The sequence below is a fragment of the Ovis canadensis genome, chromosome X, assembly GCF_042477335.2.
Source record: "Ovis canadensis isolate MfBH-ARS-UI-01 breed Bighorn chromosome X, ARS-UI_OviCan_v2, whole genome shotgun sequence".
NCBI classification, from domain to species: Eukaryota; Metazoa; Chordata; class Mammalia; order Artiodactyla; family Bovidae; genus Ovis; species Ovis canadensis.
In genome coordinates, this window is record NC_091727.1 from 52743764 (window position 1) to 52767538 (window position 23775).

A 23775-nucleotide genomic window follows, 5' to 3' on the forward strand; every position below is an offset into this window, starting at 1 on the left:
AGACCCTCTGGTGAGAGTGTTTCCTGGTGTTTGAAAACTTCTCGCTTTTTTAAGACTCACTTCCCGGGACAGATCTCCATCCCTACCTCTTTTGTCTCTCTTTTTATCTTTTATATTTTGTCCTACCTCCTTTCGAAGACAATGGGCTGCCTTTCTGGGTGCCTGATGTCCTCTGCCAGCACTCAGAAGTTGTTTTGTGGGATTTTCTCAGCGTTCAAATGTTCTTTCAATGAATTTGTGGGGGAGAAAATGGTCTTCCTGTCCTATTCCTCCACCATCTTAGGACCGCCCCCCTCCCCCAGTCAGTGTTGTAAAAAGAATGAATAAAAATGGAAAGAGACTAAAAGACTTGTAGGACAATATCAAGCATACCAACATATGCCTTATAGATGACCCAAGAGAAGGAGGGTGGTTAGAAAAAATACATGAAGAAATAAGAATTGAAAACTTACCAAATGTGATTAAAAACATAAATCTGCCCATCAGAGATCAAAATCTCCATTTAATACAACCTCAAAGATTCACACTTAGACACTGTTGAAAAGAGAGAGCCAGTCTTGAAAGAGGCAAGAGAGAACCAGCTTGTTATATACCAGAGAACCCAAAGAAGATGAACAATAGTCAAAAGTTAGAAGTAACTTATTTTCACTGTTGGGTTAATTAAGGAACAAGAAGTTATATATGCATATAATACAATATTATTCAATCTTAAAAAGGAAGGAAATTCTGACACATGCTACAACATGACTGACCATTTAAGATATGCACAGTGAACTATGTGAGTCACAAAAAGACAAACATTGTATGATTCCACTTATATGAGTTATCTAGAGTAGTCAGATTTAGAGATAGAAAATAAAATGGTGGTTTCCAGGGGATGAGGAGAGGGAGGAATGGGAAGTTACTGTTTAATAGGTATAAGATTCAAGTTGAGAAGAAGAAAGCTCTAGAGGTGGGTAGTGGTGATTAGGCAGCAAAATTTGAATGTACTTGGTGCTGCTGACTGTATACTTAAAAATTATTAAAGTGGTAAATATTATGTTATATATCTCTTACCACAAAAGAAACAAAAAGGAAGACAAGGTATGAGTAAAGAGGGTACGGCAAACCCTATCCTGAGCAAAAGTGTAACTTAACTACTGAAAATTATTTTTAAAATCATTTAACCCTCAGACATACCATAGCCTAGAAGACAAGCACTCCTTCTCCTCCTAGATCCCATTCTTGGGTTATAGTTTCACCCTGGAATAGGATTACCCCCAGTTCTTATCAACGCCAGCCCTATGTCCCAGTAGGTGTGGTAAAGAGGCTCACTTAACCAGCCTCCACTCATGGCAGAAGCTCTAATCCAGGGGCAGCATGCCAATGATACTTGGGGCCCTGATCATTCCCACTGAGCTCATGTGTCAGAAAGAGTTTCCACACTGAGGAACAAGTCAAAAAGACTAGGGTCTGCCAACCCATCACCCCATCCTCAGTACCCACTTATAGAACAGAATGCCACTTGTCACTGTGAGAAAAGCAGCCCCAGATCTGGTACAGTGACTAGGAGCTCTTCTTAGTGGATAAGCAGGCCATAAAAATGAGGAGCTCTATACGTCTACCTAAAGTGACTGTGTTTATTTGGAACACAGTTGATGCTAAGGAATTAACACAAGGCTGGTCACTCCATGATACAAGCAGAATGGCAGAGCATCTAGAAGTTTTATAGAGGGAATTGGGGAAATAAACAACCAAGAAGAGCCATCCTAGAGCTCCCCTGGTGACTCAGTGGTAAAGAATCTGCCTTCCAGTGCAAGAGATGGAGATTTGATCCCTGATATGGGAAGATCCCACGTGGTCCCAACTTCTGAGCCTCTGCTCTAGAGCCCAGGAGCCACAACTACTGTGTGGATCACAACAAAATGTGGAAATTTCTTAAAGAGATGGGACTACCAGACCACCTTACTGCCTACTGAGAAACCTGTATGCAGGTTAAAAAGCAACAGTTAGAATCGGACGTGAAACAATGGTCTGGTTCAAATTGGGACAAAAGTCTTAAAGGCTGTATACTGTCACCCTACTTATTTATCCTATATGCAGAGTACATCATGTGACATGCCAGGCTGGATGAAGCTCAAGCTGGAATCAACATTGCTGGGAGAAATATCAATAACCTCAGATATGCAGATGATACCACCCATATGGCAGAAAGTGAAGAAGAACTAAAGAGCCTCTTGATGAAGGTGAAATAGGAGAGTGAAAAAGCTGGCTTAAAACTCAACATTCAAAAAACTAAAAGATCATGGAATCCGGTCCCATCACTTCATGGCAAATAGGTGGGGAAACAATGGAAACAGGGACCGACTTTATTTTCTTGGGCTCCAAAATCACTGTGTACAGTGACTGTAGCCATGACATTAAAAGACGCTTGCTCCTTGGAAGAAAAGCTATGACAACCTAGATAGCATATTAAAAAGCAGAGACATCATTTACTTTGCTGACAAAAGTCCATGTAGTAAAGCTGTGGTTTTTCCAGTAGACATGTACGGATGTGAGTATTGGACCATAAAGAAGGCTGAGCACCAAAGAATTGATGCTTTCCAACTGTGGTGCTAAAGAAGACTCTTGATAGTCCCTTGGATGGCAAGGAGATCAAACCAGTCAATCCTAAAGGAAATCAACTCTGAATATTCATTGGAAGGACTGATGCTGAAGCTCCAAGACTTTGACCACCTGATACAAAAAAATGGATTCATTGGAAAAGATCCTGACGCTGGGAAAGATCAAGGACAGGAGGAAAAAGGGGTGGCAGTGGATGAGATGGTTGGATGGCATCACTGACACAATGGACATGAGCAAACTCCAGGAGATAATGTAGGACAGGAAAGCCTGGCATGCTGTAGTCCATGTGGTTACAAAGAGTTGGACATGACTGAGCGACTGAACAACAATAACAGTTAAATAAGTGGGAAAACATCCCTTGTTCATGTATAAGAAGATACAAGATTTTTAAGATGGCAGTAGTCCCCAAGTTTGACTACATATTTACCATAATCCAAAATTCCAGATGGCTTCTTTGCAGAAATTAACAAGCTGACACTAAAATTAATGTGTAAATGCAGTGGGCTCCGAGTAGCCAAAACAGTCTAAAAAAAAAAAGGCATAATTGTAGATTCATACTTCTTAATTTAAAATTTTACTACAAAACTACAGTAATTGAGACAGTAGTATAAGGGTAGGCATATAAATGATGAAGTACATTTGAGTGCCCAGAAATAAACCCTTCCATTTATGGTCAACTGATTTTTGGCAAAGGTACCACAATAATTCAGTGGGGAAAGATAGTCATTTTAGCAAATAGTTTTGTGATAACTGATAGCAAATAGTTTGTGATAACTGGACATTCATATGCAAAGGAGTGAAGTTGGATCTCTACCTCACATAATATACAAAAATTAACTCAAAATATATCATAAGCCTATATGTAAAAGCCCAAATTATAAAACATTTAGAAGACAACATGTGTAAATCTTCATGATCTCAGATTACACAATGGTTTCTTAGATGTAGTGCCAGAAGCATGACAGAAAGAAAAGTACGTAAATTGGACTAGATCAAAACTAAAAGCTTAATCCACACCTAAGATTATTCTCAATGGTGAAGGAATGGAAGTATTTCCTCTAAGACCAGGAAGAAGACAAGGGTCCCCACTCTCACCACTATTATTCAATCTAGTTTTGGAAGACCTTGCCATGCAATTAGACAACTAAAAGAAACACAAGGAATCCAGAAAGGAAGAAGTAAAACTATTAGTGTTTGCAGATGACATGATACCATACATAGAAAATCCTAAAGATGCCACCAGAAAACTACTGGAGCTAATCAATGAATTTAGAAAGTAAGTCACATAATACAGAATTAATACACAGAAATCTCTTGCATTCCTATGCACTAACAGAAAATAATCAGAGAGATTAATGAATCAATCTCACTCACCATTGCACTCAAAAGAATAAAATACCTAGGAATAAACCTACCTAAGCAGACAAAAGACCTGTATGCAGAAAACTATAAGACATTTATGAAAGAAATCGAAGACAACACAAATAGATGGAGAGATATACCATGTTCTTGGATTCAGTTCAGTTCAGTCACTCAGTCGTGTCCGACTCTTTGCGACCCCATGAATTGCAGCACGCCAGGCCTCCCTGTCCATCACCAGCTCCCGGAGTTCACTCAGAGTCCTGTCCATCGAATCAGTGATGCCATCCAGCCATCTCATCCTCGGTCATCCCCTTCTCCTCCTGCCCCCAATCCCTCCCAGCATCAGAGTCTTTTCCAGTGAGTCAACTCTTCGCATGAGGTGTCCAAAGTACTGTAGTTTCAGCTTTAGCATCATTCCTTCCAAAGAAATCCCAGGGCTGATCTCCTTCAGAAGGGACTGGTTGGATCTCCTTGCAGTCCAAGGGACTCTCAAGAGTCTTCTCCAACACCACAGTTCAAAAGCATCAATTCTTCGGCGCTCAGCTTTCTTCACAGTCCAACTCTCACATCGATACATGACCACTGGAAAAACCATAGCCTTGACTAGACTGACCTTAGTCGGCAAAGTAATGTCTCTGCTTTTGAATATGCTATCTAGGTTGGTCATAACTTTTCTTCCCAGGAGTAAGCGTCTTTTAAATTTCATGGCTGCAATCACCATCTGCAGTGATTTTGGTGCCCCCCAAAATAAAGTCTGACACTGTTTCCACTGTTTCCCCATCTATTTCCCATTAAGTGATGGGACCAGATGCCATGATCTTCGTTTTCTGAATGTTGAGCTTTAAGCCAACTTTTTCACTCTCCTCTTTCACTTTCATCAAGAGGCTTTTTAGTTCCTCTTCACTTTCTGCCATAAGGGTGGTGTCATCTGCATATCTGAGGTTATTGATATTTCTCCGGGCAATCTTGATTCCAGCTTGTGTTTCTTCCAATCTAGCATTTCTCATGATGTACTCTGCATATAAGTTAAATAAGCAGGGTGACAATATACAGCCTTGATGTACTCCTTTTCCTATTTGAAACCAGTCTGTTGTTCCATGTCCTTGGATTGAAAGAATCTATATTGTAAAAATGACTGTACTATCCAAAGCAATCTGCAGGTTTAGTGCATTCCATATCAAATTCCCAGTAGCATTTTTCACAGACTAGAACAAAAAATTTTACAATTTGTATGGATATGCAAAAGACCCCAAATAGCTGGTGCAGTCTTGAAAAAGAAAATGGAAAGGAAGGAATTGGGCTCCCTGACTTCAGACTGTTCTACAAAGCTGTGGTAATCAAAACACTATGGTACTGGCACAAAAACAGAAATATAGATCAATGGAACAGGGTAGAAAGCCTGGAGATAAACCTGTTAGGTTAAAAGACGACCAGGACACCAAAAAAAAAATTGTCTAACAAGCTTTTTAATGGCGAATCACTACCGGGTGGGGTTCCTAGACCCGAATGAGGCAGGTCAAGGAAGTCTGTGCCCAGACCGTGTTAGAAGCAGCTTATATAAGTTTGTTGCGAGGGATGGTCAGGTTAATGGGCGGGGGTTCGGATAGGTCGCCAGGCCGAGGTGTCACGGGCTGATAGGTCCTTTTACATGGCTGGGGCAGGGCGGCTTTAGCTGGCGAAGTGTGCTGTCAGTGGTCCCCAGAATCTGAGCGGCTCCTTCCTTTAGGGACTTCCCCCGCCAGTGGGGGAGAGAAGGGGTAGCCCATCATGGCTCCCGGGTCCGACCTTACAAAACCCACACACCTTATGGTCAACTTAAAACAGAGACAAGAATATATGATGCAGGAAAGATAGTCTCTTCAATAAGTGATGCTGGGAAAACTAGACAGCTACATGTTAAAGAATGAAATTAGAACACTTCTTAGACCATACACAAAAATAAATTCAAAATGGGTTAAAGACTGAAATGTCACACTGAATACTATAAAGCTAGAGGAGAACATAGGCAGAACACTCTTTGCTATAAATCACAGCAAGATCCTTTTTGACTCACCTAGACCAGTGGAAATAAAAACGTAAATAAGCAAATGAGACCTAATTAAACGTAAAACTTTTGCACAACAAAAGAAACTGTAAACAAGATGAAAAGACAACACTTAGATTGGGAGAAAATAATTGCAAACAAAACAACTGACAAAGGATTAATCTCCAATATCTATAAGCAGCTCATGCAGCTCAATATTTTTTTAAAAAAGACCAGTCAAACAGTGGGCAGAAGACCTAAACACACATTTCTCCAAAGGAGACATACAGATGGCCAACAAACACATGAAAAAATGTTCAACATTGCTCATTTATTAGAGAAATGCAAATCAAAACTATAATGAGGTATCACCTCACACCAGTCAGAATGGCCATCATCAAAACATCTACAAACAATAAATGCAGTAGAGGATGTGGAGAAAAGGGTACCAACCCACTTGCACTGGTGGTGGGAATATAAATTGATGCAACCACTATGGAGAACAGTATGAAGGAAAGTAGGAATAAAATTACCATATGACACAGCAGTCCCACTACTGGGCATATACCCTGAGAAAGACCATAACTCAAAAGAACACATGTACCCCAGTGTTCATTGCAGCACTATTTACAGTAGCCAGAACATGGAAGCAACCTAGATGTACATCAACAGATGAATGGATAAAGAAGTTTTGGTTCATATATACAATGAAATATTACCCAGCCATAAAAAGGAATGAAATTGGGTCATTTGTACCAATGTGGATGGACCTAGACTCAGTAATACAGAGTGAAGTAAGTCAGAAAGAGAAAAATAAATATCGTATATTAACATATATATGAAATCTGGAGAAATGGTACAGATGAACCTATTTGCACGGTGGGAATAGAGACATAGATGTAGATTAGACTTATGCACACAGTAGGAGAAAGGGAGGTGGAAGATGAATTGAGAGAATAGCATTGACATATATATGCATTACCATGTGTAAAATAGATAGCTACAGAAACTAGCTGTATAGCACAAGGAGCCCAGCTCAGTGCTCTGTGATGACCTAGAGGAGTGGGATGCTAGGTGCTGGGGAGGGAGACTCACAAGGGAGGAGATATATGTGTACTTATACCTGATTCACGTTGTTGTACAGCAGAAACTAACACAGCATTGTAAATTGTGCACAACATTGTAAAGCAATTATACTCCAGTTAAGAAATTTAAAAATTATACTCTAATCAAAAAAATATTATACTCCAATTAAAAAAAAAAAAACTAAAAGCTTGTGTGCTAGAGACAATGCCAAGAGGAAAAGTGAGAACACAACTCACAGAATGGGATAAAATGCAAATCATATATCTGATAAGTAAAGTATCCAGGATGTATAAGGAATACTTACAACTCAATAACAAAGGAGAGATGATTTGATTTAAAAATCAAATGGGACAAAAATTTCAGTTGACATTTCTCCAAAGTAGATATATATATGGCCAATAAGCATATGAAAAGAGACTCAACATCACTAATCTTTAAGGAACTGCAAATCAAAAATACTGTGAGATGCCAGTTAATACCCATTAGTTCAGTTCAGTTCAGTCTCTCAGTTGTGTCCGACTCTTTGTGACCCCATGAATCACAGCACGCCAGGCCTCCCTGTCCATCACCAACTCCCGGAGTTTACTCAAACTCACGTCCATCAAGTCAGTGATGCCATCTAGCCATCTCATCCTCGGTCATCCCCTTCTCCCCCTGCCCCCAATCCCTCCCAGCATCAGAGTCTTTTCTAATGAGTCAGATCTTCCCATGAAGTGGCCACAGTATTGGAGTTTCAGCTTTAGCATCCATCCTTCCAATGAACACCCAGGACTGATCTCATTTAGAATGGACTGGTTGGACCTCCTTGCAATCCAAGGGACTCTCAAGGGTCTTCTCCAAACCACAGTTCAAAAGCATCAATTCTACAGTGCTCAGCTTTCTTCAGAGTCCAACTCTCACATCCATACATGACCGCTGGAAAAACCATAGCTTTGACTGACGGACCTTTGTTGGCAAAGTAATGTCTCTGCTCTTTAGTATGCTGTCTAGATTGGTCATAACTTTCCTTCCAAGGAGTAAGCGTCTTTTAATTCCATGGCTGTAATCACCATCTGCAGTGATTTTGGAGCCCCCAAAAATAAAGTCTGACACTGTTTCTGCTGTTTCCACATCTATTTCCCATGAAGTGATGGAACCAGATGCCATGACCTTATTTTTCTGAATGTTGAGCTTTAAGCCAACGTTTTCACTCTCCTCTTTCACTTTCATCAAGAGGCTTTTTAGTTCCTCTTCACTTTCTGCCATAAGGGTGGTGTCATCTGCATATCTGAGGTTATTGATATTTCTCCCGGCAATCTTGATTCCAGCTTGTGCTTCTTCCAGCCCAGCATTTCTCAAGATGTACTCTGCATGTAAGTTAAATAATAAGCAGGATGACAATATACAGCCTTGATGTACCCCTTTTCCTATTTGGAACCAGTCTGTTGTTCCATGTCCAGTTCTAACTGTTGCTTCCTGACCTGCATATAGGTTTCTCAAGAGGCAGGTCAGGTGGTCTGGTATTCCCATCTCTTTCAGAATTTTCCACAGTTTATTGTGATCCACACAGTCAAAGGCTTTGGCATAGTCAATACAGCAGACATAGATGTTTTTCTAGAACTCTGTTGCTTTTTCCATGATCCAGCGGATGTTGGCAATTTGATCTCTGGCTCCTCTGCCTTTTCTAAAACCAGCTTGAACATCTGAAGTTCATGGTTCACGTACTGCTGAAGCCTGGCTTGGAGAATTTGGAGCATTACTTTACTAGCGTGTGAGATGAGTGCAACTGTGCGGTAGTTTGAGCATTCTTTTATATTGCCTTTCTTTGGGATTGGAATGAAAACTGACCTTTTCCAGTCCTGTGGCCACTGCTGAGTTTTCCAAATTTGCTGGCATATTGGGTGCAGCACTTTGACAGCATCATCTTTCAGGATTTGAAACAGCTCAACTGGAATTCCATCACCTCCACTAGCTTTGTTCGTAGTGATGCTTTCTAAGGCCCACTTGACTTCACTTTCCAAGATGTCTGACTCTAGATTAGTGATGACATCATCATGATTATATGGGTTGTGAAGATCTTTTTTATAGTCTTCCGTGTATTCTTGCCACCTCTTCTGAATAGCATCTGCTTCTGTTAGGTCCATACCATTTCTGTCCTTTATCGAACCCTTCTTTGCATGAAATGTTCCCTTGGTATCTCTAATTTTCTTGAAGAGACCTCTAGTCTTTCCCATTCTGTTGTTTTTCTCTATTACTTTGAATTGATCGCTGAAGAAGGCTTTCTTATCTCTTCTTGCTATTCTTTGGAACTCTGCATTCAGATGCTTATCTCTTTCCTTTTCTCCTTTGCTTTTCGCCTCTCTTCTTTTCACAGCTATTTGTAAGGCCTCCCCAGACAGCCATTTTGCTTTCTTGCATTTCTTTTCCATGGGGATGGTCTTGATCCCTGTCTCCTGTACAATGTCACGAACCTCATTCCATGTTCTTCAGGCACTCTATCTATCAGATCTAGGCCCTTAAATCTATTTCTCACTTCCACTGTATAATCATAAGGGATTTGATTTAGGTCATACCTGAATGGTCTAGCGGTTTTCCCTACTTTCTTCAGTTTGAGTCTGAATTTGGTAATAAGGAGTTCATGATCTGAGCCATAGTCAGCTCCTGGTCTTGTTTTTGTTGACTGTATAGAGCTTCTCCATCTTTGGCTGCATAGAATATAATCAGTCTGATTTTGGTGTTGACCATCTGGTAATGTCCATGTGTAGAGTCTTCTCTTGTGTCGTTGGAAGAGGGTGTTTGGTATGACCAGTGCATTTTCTTGGCAAAACTATTAGTCTTTACCAAGAGCGTGGTCCACTGGAGAAGGGAATGGCAAACCACTTCAGTATTCTTGCCTTGAGAACCCCATGAACAGTATGAAAAGGCAAAATGATAGGATACTGAAAGAGGAACTTCCCAGGTCATTAGGTGCCCAATATGCTACTGGAGATCAGTGGAGAAATAACTCCAGAAAGAATGAAGGGATGGAGCCAAAGCAAAAACGATACCCAGTTGTCGATGTGACTGGTGATAGAAGCAAGATCCAATGCTGTAAAGAGCAATATTGCATAGGAACCTGGAATGTCAGGTCCATGAATCAAGGCAAATTGGAAGTGGTCAAACAAGAGATGGCAAGGGTGAACGTCGACATTCTAAGAATCAGCGAACTGAAATGGACTGGAATGGGTGAATTTAACTCAGATGACCATTATATCTACTACTGCGGGCAGGAATCCCTCAGAAGAAATGGAGTGGCCATCATGGTCAACAAAAGAGTCCGAAATGCAATACTTGGATGCAATCTCAAAAATGACAGAATGATCTCTGTTCGTCTCCAAGGCAAAGCATTCAATATCACAGTTATCCAAGTCTATGCCCCAACCAGTAACACTGTGGAAGCTGAAGTTGAACAGTTTTATGAAGACCTACAAGACCTTTTAGAACTAACACCCCAAAAAGATGTCTTTTTCATTATTGGGGACTGGAATGCAAAAGTAGGAAGTCAAAAAACACCTGGAGTAACAGGCAGATTTGGCCTTGGAATGCAGAATGAAGCAGGGCAAAGAAATGTTCCTTTGGTATCTCTAATTTTCTTGAAGAGATCTCTAGTCTGTTGGATGGCTATAATTTAAAAGACTAACAACAACAACGAAGAAGACTGACAACATGTGTTCGTGAGCATGTGGAGAAATTGGAACCCTGCTGGTAAGAACATGAAATGAAGACACATTCACACAGAAACATGTTCTTGAATATTCATATAGCATTACTCATAATACCCAAGAAGTGGAAATAACTCAGATGTCCATCAACTGATGAATGGGTTAACAAAATGTAGTGTAGTCATACAATAGAATATTATTCAGTTATAAAAAGCAACTAACTTGATTTATGCTATAACGTGTATGAACCTTCAAAAACAGTAGGCTGACAGTAGGCTAAGTAACAGTAGGCTAAGTGAAATTCACCAGTCGCAGTATGACATACATATTTATATGAAATGTTTGGAATAAGCAAATCTGTAGATGTGGGATTACCATGGGTCTGAGGGAGGGGCAAATGTAGAGTGAATGCTAATGGATATGAGGTTGCTTTGGGCGGTTATTTAAATGTAGTGGTGACAGTTACATAGCCCTGTGGATTAACTAAAATCAATGACTTTATACACTATTAATACATGAATTGTATAATAATTTTATCTCAATAAAGCTGTAAAATAGAAAGGAAGATGAAATAGATCCCCAGATAACCAAAGATTAAGAGAATTTATTGCTGTCAACTTGCCATATAAGAAGTATTAAAACATGTCCTTCACATTGAAAGGAATGACACCAAATGAATGAATGAATAATAACCACCTGTTGTGGTAGTTGCATAGGTATATGTAAAAAGTAGTATAATATATTTTTTTCTCATTTGTTCACTTAACCTATTTAAAAGACAACTACATAAGTCAATAAGTATAAAATTGTATGTTGGTTTTAGAATAATAGCATAATATACACAACAATAATAACACAGTGGTGGGAGGAAAGGAGAGAGCTATATTGGAGTAACGTTTCTACCTTCTACTGGAATTACTTAGTACTAATTTGATGTGGTGTGTCAGGTAAGATGTATTTTGTAATCTACACAGCAACCATTATGAAAATAACTAAAATATAGTAAAAAAAATAATTAAAATGCTATACTGGAGAGTATTTAATGCAGTAGAAGGCAGTAAAAGGAGAACAAGCAAAAAAGCAAAAAATGTATGAAACCTATGAATCTAATCAACAACTATATCAAATGTAACTGGACTGAACATTCCTATCAAAAGGCAGAGATTGTGAGATTTGATACAAAGCCTGAGCTATCTACAGGAGATACACTTTGGATTCAAAGACACAAATAGGTTAAAAGACAAAGAATAGAAGAAAATATACCATGCAAGCAATAACCATATGAGATATAATAGCTGTACTAATATCAGACGAAATAGACTCTAAGACAAGTAATGTTAAAATAGACAAATAAGAAAATTTTATAGTAACAGAAGGGTCAATTCATCAGGAAAATATAATAATTATTAACATATATTCCTAACAACAATATCCCTAAATACATGAAGCAAAAACTGGTAGAATTTAAGAATGAAAAGATCTAAATATAAGACCAGAAACTATAAAACTCCTAGAGGAGAACATAGGCAAAACACTCTCTGACATAAATCACAGCAGGATCCTCTATGATCCACCTCCCAGAATATTGGAAATAAAAGCAAAAATAAACAAATGGGATCTAATTAAAATTAAAAGCTTCTACACAACAAAGGAAACTATCAGCAAGGTGAAAAGACAGCCTTCGGAATGGGAGAAAATAATAGCAAATGAAGCAACTGACAAACAACTAATCTCAAAAATATACAAGCAACTTATGCAGCTCAATTTCAGAAAAATAAATGACCCAATCAAAAAATGGGCCAAAGAACTAAATAGACATTTCTCCAAAGAAGACAAACAGATGTCTAACAAACACATGAAAAGATGCTCAACATCACTCATTATCAGAGAAATGCAAATCAAGACCACAATGAAGGACCATTTCACACCAGTCAGAATGGCTGCAAACCAAAAGTCCACAAGCAATAAATGCTGGAGAGGGTGTGGAGAAAAGGGAACCCTCTTACACTGTTGGTGGGGATGCAAACTACTACAGCTACTATGGAGAACAGTGTGGAGATTCCTTTAAAAACTACAAATAGAACTGCCATATGACCCAGCAATCCCACTGCTGAGCATACACACCGAGGAAACCAGAATTGAAAGAGACACATGTACCCCAGTGTTCATCGCAGCACTATTTATAATAGCCCGGACATGGAAGCAACCTAGATGTCCATCAGCAGACGAATGGATAAGAAAGCCGTGGTATATATACACAGTGGAGTATTACTCAGCCATTAAAAAGAATCCATTTGAATCAGTTCTAATGAGGTGGATGAAACTGGAGCCTATTATACAGAGTGAAGTAAGCCAGAAAGAAAAACACCAATACAGTATACTAACACATATGTATGGAATTCAGAAAGATGGTAATGATAACCCTGTATGCAAGACAGCAAAAGAGACACAGATGTAAAGAACAGACTTTTGGACTCTGTGGGAGAGGGAGAGGATGGGATGATTTGGGAGAATGGCATTGAAACATGTATACTATCATGTAAGAAATGAATCACTAGTCTAGGTTCGATACAGGATACAGGATGCTTGGGGCTGGTGCACTGGGATGACCCAGAGGGATGATATGGGGAGGGTGGTGGGAGGGGGGTTCAGGGTTGGGAACTCATGTACACCTGTGGTGGATTCATGTTAATTGTATCCAAAACCAATACAGTATTGTAATTTAAAAAATAAAATTTGAATTTAAAAAAAAGGGAAAAAAAAGAATGAAATAGAAACTTCAACAATGATAGTGGAAGGCTTCAATGCCCTACTCTCAATAATGGCTAGAACACCTAGACAAAAAGCAAAAATATAGAAGATTCACGAAACATCATCAACCAACTTGACCTGACCTGATAAAAATGGATCATAGACTAAAATGTAATAGTTAAAAACTATCTAACTTGCAGGAGAAATTTTTCATGATTTTGAGTTAGGCGAAGATTTCTTAGATACAACAGCCAAAGCAAAATCAACCTAAAAAAATAGATTTCTTCCAAATACAAAATTTTTACACTTCAAAAGCCACCATTACAAAACAGAAAAGACAAGCCACAGACTAGAGAAAATATTTACAAAACATATATCTGATAAAGGACTTGTATCAGAATATATATAACAAACTCTTAAAACTTATAAGAAAACAGACAACTCAGTCTAAAAATGAATAAAAGATGTAAATAGACATTTCACCAGAGACGATATAGGGTTGTAATAAAAGCACATGAAACGATTCTCATCTTCAGTAATCATTGAGGAAATGCAAATTTGAACCGTAATGAAACACCACTTCAGTCAGCTGAAATGATTGTAATAATAAAAAAAAAAATGACAATGACAAATGTAGGCCTGGCTGCAGAGAATTGGAATTCCCTCATACACTGATGGAAATTTAAAATGGTATAGCTACTTTGGAGATTAGTTTGGCATTTTCTTAACAGGTTAAACATAAATATATAAATAGTCACTCAGTTGTATCCAACTCTTGTGACCGTATTGACTATAGCCCATCAGGCTCCTCTGGCCATGGGATTCTCCAGGCAAGAATACTGGAGTGGGTTGCCATTCCCTTCTCCAGGGAATCTTCGCAACCCAGAGATCAAACCTGGGTTACCTGCATTGGCAGACAGATTCTTGACTGTCTGAGCCACCAAGGAAGTCCATTCAAATAATCATAAGACTCATTTATTTCACTCCTAGGTATCTGTTGAAAAAATAGGTCCACACAGACTTGCACATGAATGTTCAAAGAAATATTATTCATAATAATCAAAAAGTAGGAACAACTCAAGTATCTGTTAACTGGGAAGTGGATGTGATATGTCCATCAATAAATGTTACTCAGTAAAATAAAACTACTAATACATGCCAGAGAACTGAACCAACCTCAGAATTACTATGCTTCATGCCAGTGAAAATAATCAAAGAAGGAACGTTCATGGACTTACCATTGTAAAGCTGTCAATTCTCAGATTGATCTGTAGATTGAACACAATTCCTGTGGGCTTAATGCAAGGTTTTTTATGAATGAAGACAAACTTATTCTAAAGTTTATGTGTAAATTTATATAGGCCCTTATGATAACTAAAACAATCTTGCAAAAAAAGAAGTATAGGAATCATTCTACCTAATATTGTAGCCAAAATAATCAAGACTGGAGTTATTTGCAAAGGGATAAGCACATAGGTCAATGGAACAAAATTAAGAACCTAGAAATAGAACAATACATGTATACTCAGAAGTGCAAAAACAATTCAATGGAGAAAGTAGAGCCTTTGAACAAATGGTGCTGGAACAATCGGACATCCATAGGCCAAAGAAACAAACACTTCAATCTGAACCTCCCACATTATACGAAAATTAACTCAACCCTGTCTAAAGAAGGCATCCTAGGAACTTGTTTAGAAAACTGGGAATTTTTGAAGAAAGCATTAACCATTCTGTCTCTAAACTGCTGTTCTAATCTACAGATCACGGACTTGAGTTGTCACAATTCCTGCTTCCAACCAACCCTGCTTGCTTCAGACTGGCCCCCCATAATCGTAATTGGCAAGAGCCAATTCCTTAATATATATCTTGTTATCCTGTTTGCCCTGAATTCAGTGGTTTCTGTGTACTGGCAGACTCCTTGGTTTGTCTCGAGGCTGAAGTCAAGGGGAAATTCTCTCAGCACCAAGGACCTCTCTGTTCAGTCCTGAATGGATTTTCCCTCCAATTGCAGTGCTTGTGCCTATACTTGTGCCACTAAATATATAAAGGTATATCGTTATACCACCTCCAGATTCTCATTGTGGAATATATTGTTCAGTGTTAAATACATTGCACCCTTCAAGCAATGTGTCCATTTTAAAAATCTGAACGAAGGCTCAGCATATACTTGAGGTCAGTGTTTGGTGAATTTAATAAAATAAAAATGATCAGCACTTCTAGAAGTCTATCTTGAATGAATAATCAGAGATACAGATGAGATTTAAATATGTGTATATCTTTATAGTAATTTTATAATAAAAGAAAATGAATAGTATGTTTCTAATATTATAGGAATATTTATATAAATTTATAAAACACATGAGGAACATGAAGTCATTTAAAATCATGTTTTTGACAAGTATTTAATGAATGAAAGGTTCTTACAATGTTGAATGAGAAAAGCAAGATAGAATATTCTATATGTAGTATGAAAAAACTGAGATTTGAGATGCTAGGAAGAAAGAAGCCATAAACTTAACAGCAGTTATACGTGAATGGTGCCTGTCTCTTCTACCATCTAGATGAAGTAACCAAAGGCAGAGATTCTTTTACTTTATTTCACAACCTAGCTAGCATCTGACCCATGGTAGGTTACATTTAGCTTACTAAGTGTTTGTGAAATGAGTAAATGAGCTTTTGTCACTTAATAATGATGCTTTTATCTTCTAGATACATGGTTCAATGGCCTGGCGGCCGAATCCTGCATCGCCATGAGCTAGACACCTTCCTGGCACAGGCAGTTTCTACTCAACTTTATGAACCAGATCAACTTCAAGAACTCAAGGTGATTTGAACTATCCTCATTTAAATTATTTTACAAGCTCATAACTCTATTTTAGGTCTTTTTTTTTTTTCCTGCAGCTGGAAAGAAGAGTAAGTTCTGCAGGTAAATGTTTGATTTACTTTAGCCAAATATTTGTGTCTATTAATAAACCCAACACTGCTTACATACTGATGAGTGAGAATGGGTAGAAAAAATGGTATTGTGTAAGACTGGTAAGTTGTGACCCATAGATCACAGTAAGGTTTCCAACTCTTGCAAAAGATGCTACAGGGGACATATCCTGGTGTTCCGTTTGTCTTTGAGTAAATATTTACCCTCTCTCCCTGGTGGCTCAGTGGTAAAGAATTCACCTGCAGTGCAGGAGGTACAGGGGACACAGGTTCGATTCTTGGGATGGGAAGTTCCTCTGGAGGAGGAAATGGCAACCCACTCCATTATTCTTGCCTGGAGAATTCCATGGACAGAGGAGCCCATGGGCTACAGTCCATCAGGTCACAAACAGTCCGACACAACTGAGCACGCACACAATACAATACTTGATTTACAATATTACATTAGGTTCAGGTGTTAGCATAGTGATTTGGTATTTTTGAAGATGATATTCCATTGTAGACTATTATAAGATAATGGATATAATTCCCTGTGCTACCCTCCTTTTTTAAAAATAATACTGAGTATTAGAGGGAAGTCTAGACAAGCAAGAGGAAGCAAGTAAATCCAACATCATAACTGAAGGCAGTAGAATATAGTAGGTTAGAGAGTAGGCTCTGAAGCCAGGCTGCCTTGAATCTTAGCTCATAAGGTTGCTTAACCTCTGTAGTTTCAGTTTCCTTACTCATAGTATTATGAGGATATTAAATAAAATAATCCATGCAAAACACTTACAAGAGTGGCTAGCATGTTCTAAGTATACAGTACTCAATTAGTTATTAATGCAGGACACTCCTCTTGTGACTTAAGTAGCCATGGTCCTTTGAGACCCTAGTATAAACTAGAAGAAAATCAAGTCTAGTAAGACTTACAAAATCTTGACATGAGATCAACAAAGGAAAAGATGAAAACAGTCTTAGACAAACAGTGTTGGTTCCTTTCTTCAGTAAATGTGATATTGCTTGATACTAGAGCAGGTACTGACAACTCCACACCACACCTAGGAGGGGACCTGCAAGTACTATCCCTTTTCCTGTTAAAGCCATCTAACATGTCAACTTGAGATAACCACTGTGTACATTTTGATGATTTCTTCCAGCCTTTTGTCATGCATTTTCTACGTGGTTGATATATTATTTATGTAATTATATATTGTATTTTTAAACTTGACGTAGAACATAGTTTCTTTGTCTTAAAATTTCTTAGTAAATAATCATATGGATGTATCATTTAATTATTCTTATTTTGGCCACTTGGTTTCCAGTTTTCACTTACTATATGTAGTAATTAACATCTTTATGTATTAGAGCCTTATTCATATCTCAACTTCCTTAGAATAGATTCCTAAAAGTAGAATTTCTGAGTCAACAAATGTGACCATTTTAAGGTTCTTGATACATATAGCTTAATTTTAATGTACATTACTCATTAGTTTTATTTGAGTGTGCTGTTTATTTCACCATATCCTCATGAGCATTGGACGTTCTTTTGGTCTTTTGTTTTGTTCTAATTTTTTTCTTATTTGACAGGCAGAAAAATTGGTATCTCAAGAGGGTATCTTTTAAAGATTTGCAAGTTGATTTTTTTTGTAATGAGTATCTTCCAAACCATCTCAGAGATAGAAATGGATAGAGGCTGCTTATGTACTCAAATGTCCATATTTAAAAGTAACATGTTCTCATTTAACTGGAATAATCAGCAAAACAGGAATAAGAGCAAATGTAACCAATAACAGCAATTTCTTAATGGTAGTTTTTCCTCTGTGGTGATTTCAGATTGAGAAACTGGATGCTCGAGGGATCCAGCTTGCTGCCCTCTTCATGAGCGGAGTTGATACAGCCCTGTTTGCCAATGATGCCTGTGGCCAGCCAGTTCCTTGGGAACACTGCTGCCCCTGGATTTACTTCGATGGAAAGCTGTTCCAGAGCAAGCTAATTAAAGCAGGCCGGGAGAGAGTATCCCTAGTTGAGCTCTGCGATGGCCAGGTACCAACATGTTGGGTAGCTACTAAAACGAACTGTGATCTGCTGTGAAAGTGAATGGCAGAAAAGGGTAAAGGAGCAGAGAGACTGGGGAAGGAGGTAGCAGAAGTGGGAGAATGTGTCTGACCTTAAACTAACTTGGTCAAGGATGGTCCCAAAGGCCCAGTGTCTATATACATGTTACAAAATCATGTTGGCATAGTTTTGGAAGTTTTGGCCACAGCAATCAGAGCAGAAAAAGAAATAAAAGGAACCCAAATTGGAAAAGAAGAAGTAAAACTCACTGTTTGCAGATGACATGATCCTCTACGTAGAAAACCCTGAAGACTCCACCACAAAATTACTAGAGCTAATCAATGAATATAGCAAAGTTGCAGGATATAAAATCAACACACAGAAATCCCTTGCATTCCTATACACTAATAATGGGAAAATAGAGAAATTAAGGAAACAATTCCATTCACCATTGCAACAAAAAGAATAAAATACTTAGGAATATATCTACCTAAAGAAACTAAAGACCTATATATAGAAAACTGTAAAACACTGGTGAAAGAAATCAAAGAGGACACTAATAGATGGAGAAATATACCATGTTCATGGATCGGAAGAATCAATATAGTGAAAATGAGCACACTACCCGAAGTAATCTATAGATTCAGTGCAATCCCTATCAAGCTACCAATGGTATTTTTCATAGAATTAGAACAAATAATTTCACAATTTGCATGGAAATACAAAAAACCTCGAATAGCCAAAGCAATCTTGAGAAAGAAGAATGGAACTGGAGGAATCAACCTGCCTGACTTCAGGCTCTACTACAAAGCCACAGTCGTCAAGACAGTATGGTACTGGCACAAAGACAGAAATATAGATCAGTGGAACAAAATAGAAAGCCCAGAGATAAATCCACACACCTATGGACACCTTATCTTCGACAAAGGAGGCAAGAATATACAATGGAGAAAAGACAATCTCTGTAACGAGATGGGAAAACAAGGTGCTGGGAAAACTGGTCAACCACTTGTAGAAGAATGAAACTAGAACACTTTCTAACACCATACACAAAAATAAACTCAAAATGGATTAAAGATCTAAATGTAAGACCAGAAACTATAAAACCCCTAGAGGAAAACATAGGCAAAACACTCTCTGTATTTGGGGAATGAGTGGGCACATTCACAGCAGGATCCTCTATGACCCACCTCCCAGAATACTGGAAATAAAAGCAAAAATAAACAAATGGGACCTAATTAAAATTAAAAGCTTCTGTACAACAAAGGAAACTATAAGCAAGGTGAAAAGACAGCCTTCAGAGTGGGAGAAAATAATAGCAAATGAAGCAACTGACAAAGAATTAATCTCAAAAATATACAAGCAACTTATGCAGCTCAATTCCAGAAAAATAAACGACCCAATCAAAAAATGGGCCAAAGACCTAAACAGACATTTCTCCAAGGAATACATACAGATGGCTAACAAACACATGAAAAGATGCTCAACATCACTCATTATCAGAGAAATGCAAATCAAAACCACAATGAGGTACCATTTCACGCCAGTCAGGATGGCTGCTTTCCAAAAGTCTACAAGCAATAAATGCTGGAGAGGGTTGGAGAAAAGGGAACCCTCTTACACTGTTGGAGTGAAAACTAGTATAGCCACTATGGAGAACAGTGTGGAGATTCCTTAAAAAACTGGAAATAGAACTGCCTTATGACCCAGCAATCCCACTGCTGGGCATACACACCAGGGAAACCACAATTGAAAGAGACACGTGTATCCCAATGTTCATCACAGCACTGTTTATAATAGCCAGGACATGGAAGCAACCTAGATGTCCATCAGCAGACAAATGGATAAGAAAGCTGTGGTACATATACACAATGGAGTATTACTCAGCCATTAAAAAGAATCCATTTGAATCAGTTCTAATAAGGTGGGTGAAACTGGAGCCGATTATACAGAGTGAAGTAAGCCAGAAACAAAAACACCAATACAGTATACTAACACATATATATGGAATTTAGAAAGATGGTAACGATGACCCTCTATGCGAGACAGCAAAAGAGACACAGATGTATAGAAGTCTTTTGGACTCTGTGGGAGAGGGCAAGGGTGGGATGATTTGGGAGAATGGCATTGAAACATGTAAAATATCATATGTGAAATGGATCGCCAGTCCAGGTTCAATGCAGGATACAGGATGCTCGGGGCTGGTGCACTGGGATGACTCAGAGGGATGGGATGGGGAGGGAGGTGGGAGGGGTGTTCAGGATGGGGAACACATGCACACCCTTGTTGGATTCATGTCAATGTATGGCAAAACCACTACAATATTGTAAAGCAATTAGCCTCCAATTAAAATAAATAAATTTATATTAATAAAACAAAATCATGTTGGGAAGAGTTTTGTTTTTTTTTTTTATAATGAGGCTTCAAGTTTTCATATTCCTTTTTTTTGCTCTGAGTTATTTTTTCCCCATGGAATGAATGCTCAGATATACTATATGCCTTTCCCCTCATTCTTAGAATTTCATTTCACTTATTTACAAAAATTAAGTCATTTTTTAAATGATATTTTTTGTAAAGGAACTATTTTATAAATAGAAGACGGCAGTAAAATAGATGACAGAGTAAAAGCAGGGGATATTTTTTCCAATAAAGCCTTGGGAAAGATGAAAAAAGGCAAGGAAAACGAACCCTTACTTTCTTCTTTGTCCATTTGTGGGGAATAAGCTGATAGATTAGAGAAGAGGCCAGCAAACTACAGAAAGATTTTTTTTAATTTGAATTTTTATTCCAATAAAACTTTTTGAAACATGGCCACATTCATTCATTTACATATTGTCCATGACTGCTTTCATACTACAATGGGAGAGTCAAGTAGTGACAGAAACAGTATGGCCTTTTTCAGAACAAGCTTGCTGACCTCTTGACTAGAGGCATGGACTTCTCCCGGATAGAGGCCATGGTCTCTGATCCTTAGTATGAGAGAGAAGGTTAAAAGGGTTTGTATGTGTCAAGTTTTGTTCTCTTTACGTAATTCTGTTACCTCCCCCTTAAAAAATAACCTAGCCTATTGCTGGCTCTGTGATTGGGCATTACTAAATACTCATTGTTGTATTTGTCTTTCTTGACCTAATCATGGTGCCTCATAAGCCCTTGGTCAGAACTAGTATGATGGTAGTTTGACATCATGCAAAGAGTGGGAGCTTTGTTGTCAGGGAGGCTTCGCTGAGTATGTTGCCTTGGGCCATTTAACTCCAGGCCATGATTCCATTCGTGGGAATAGACTTGTGAGTTTGTACATAGACCACCCAATACTGTGCCTGAAACATAGGAGAAGTTTTAAAAATTGCAGCTGCTATTATTACTCTGTTCTTCATTTGAAGGCTGACCTGGCAACCAAAGTGGAGAAGATGAGACAGAGCATACTTGAAGGAGTCAACATGAACCATCCACCGCCTTCTCTACTTCCATCACCTACCTTTATGCCTCCCATGGTGCCCTCTCTCTACCCTGTTTCACTTTACCCCCGAGCCATGGGCCCAATGCCACCTCCTCCTCAAGGAAGGAGCCGGGGGTTTGCAGGTCAGTACCTAAGAATAAGGTGTTTGTCATTGTCAATCTGTTTCATAATAACCTATCCAGTAATTATTGCCAGTTACAGAATCAGCAGTTTCATATATATCTTATCTCATTTACGGTCTGTGCTGTAGTGTGGTTTGAAGAGTAGCTTATTGAAATGGAGGGGTGTAGCATAGGGAAGAAAGCCCACTGACTTCCCAGACTACTCTCCATGGAAGTTATTAGTTCCTAAGGTTTTGACTTACGAAGTAACTGATGTAGAAACCAAGAGTCACATTTTACTTTTGAGAACTGCAGTTCATGTGAACTGGGTCTTCATGGTTGCTGGTTAGCCCACTAATTCCCCATAGACAGGTGTACACAGGAACTTGCAGGAAGAGCAGTGGGAAGTCAGTAAATGCCTAGTGTCAGCAAACAACCGTAGCTTGATATACCCATTTCCACTCTGAGGGTAGACCTAACACATTTCCAGAAGCATAGAGAGAAATAAGTCACAGTCTGTACCCTCTAGGGAATTGTGTTTTAGTGAGGAAAGCAAATACATAGATGTGGATCCACATATACATATACTGGGTTAGCCAAAAATTTCCTTCATTTTTAAAGTTAAAAGACACAGTTTTCATTTTCACCATGAACTTCATTGAGCAAGGTATTCATCATTTTGTTCCATTACCTTCTGCCATTTTTCAGGCAACTTCATAATTTCATCTTCCCAAAACTTTTTTTTTTTTGCAAAGAATAGTTCCAGGTGTCTTTGATAGTCTTCCAAGGAATTGAAATTTTTTCCATTAAGAGAATTTTGTAAAGACTAAAATAAGTGGAAATCTGAAGATGCAGTGTCTGTTGAATACAGTGGGTGAATCAGAACTTTGCAGCCAAGCTGTACCAGTTGTTGCCTGATCATTGAAAAACAAATAGTCTTGCACTATCCTGATGGAAGATTTTACATTTTCTGTTTACTAATTCTGGATGCTTTTTATTGGGTGCTACTTTCAGTTGGTCTAAGTGGGAGCAATACTTGTTGGAATTAATCGTTTGGTTTCCCAGAAGGAGTTCATAATAGAAGACCCCCTTCCAATCCCACCATATATACAACGTCACCTTCTTCAGATGAAGACTGAACTTTGATGTGGTTGGTGGTGTTTCATTTCACTTACTGCATGATCTATTCCATTACACATTATTGTCCAGTATCCACTTTTAATTATCCATCACAATGAAACGTTTTCATTACATTCAAGTAGAGAATCATAAGCAGAATTATAGTCAAGAAGGTTTTCCCTTAACTTATGTGGAAGCCCAACATCAAAGCGATGAACATAACCAAGCTGGTGCAAATGATTTTCAACATTTTATTTTAATATTTTGAGTATATCAGCTATCTCCCACATGGTATAACATTGACTATTCTCAATTAATGTCTCAGTTTGATCCCAATCAACTTCAACTGGTCTACCTGACTCTGGACCATTGTCCAGTGAGAAATCTCTAGTACAAAATTTCTCAAACCACTTCTGATATGTTCGACCAGTCACAGCACCTTCTCCATACACTGCACAATTTTTTTTTTTTGCATTTCAGTTTGTTTTTACCTTTATTTTTTAAATAGATGCACACTGGTAACCACCTGACCTGCCTCTTGAGAAACCTATATGCAGGTCAGGAAGCAACAGTTAGAACAATATGGAACAACGGACTGGTCCCTAATGGAAAAGGAGTACG

General features: G+C 38.4%; 1 protein-coding gene across 2 annotated transcripts in view; it reads left to right on the plus strand.

The window, feature by feature from the left end:
• The window catches only part of FAM120C (family with sequence similarity 120 member C), a 147501-nt gene that overhangs the window by 115028 nt on the left and 8698 nt on the right, over positions 1-23775 (plus strand). The window contains exons 11-13 of one of the 2 annotated variants that reach the window (XM_070291608.1): positions 16216-16330; positions 18256-18465; positions 21858-22056. In XM_070291608.1, coding sequence (XP_070147709.1) covers positions 16216-16330; positions 18256-18465; positions 21858-22056 — 524 coding nt within the window. The remainder of the gene's footprint in view (positions 1-16215; positions 16331-18255; positions 18466-21857; positions 22057-23775) is intronic. The other variant, XM_070291610.1, reaches the window with a different exon arrangement.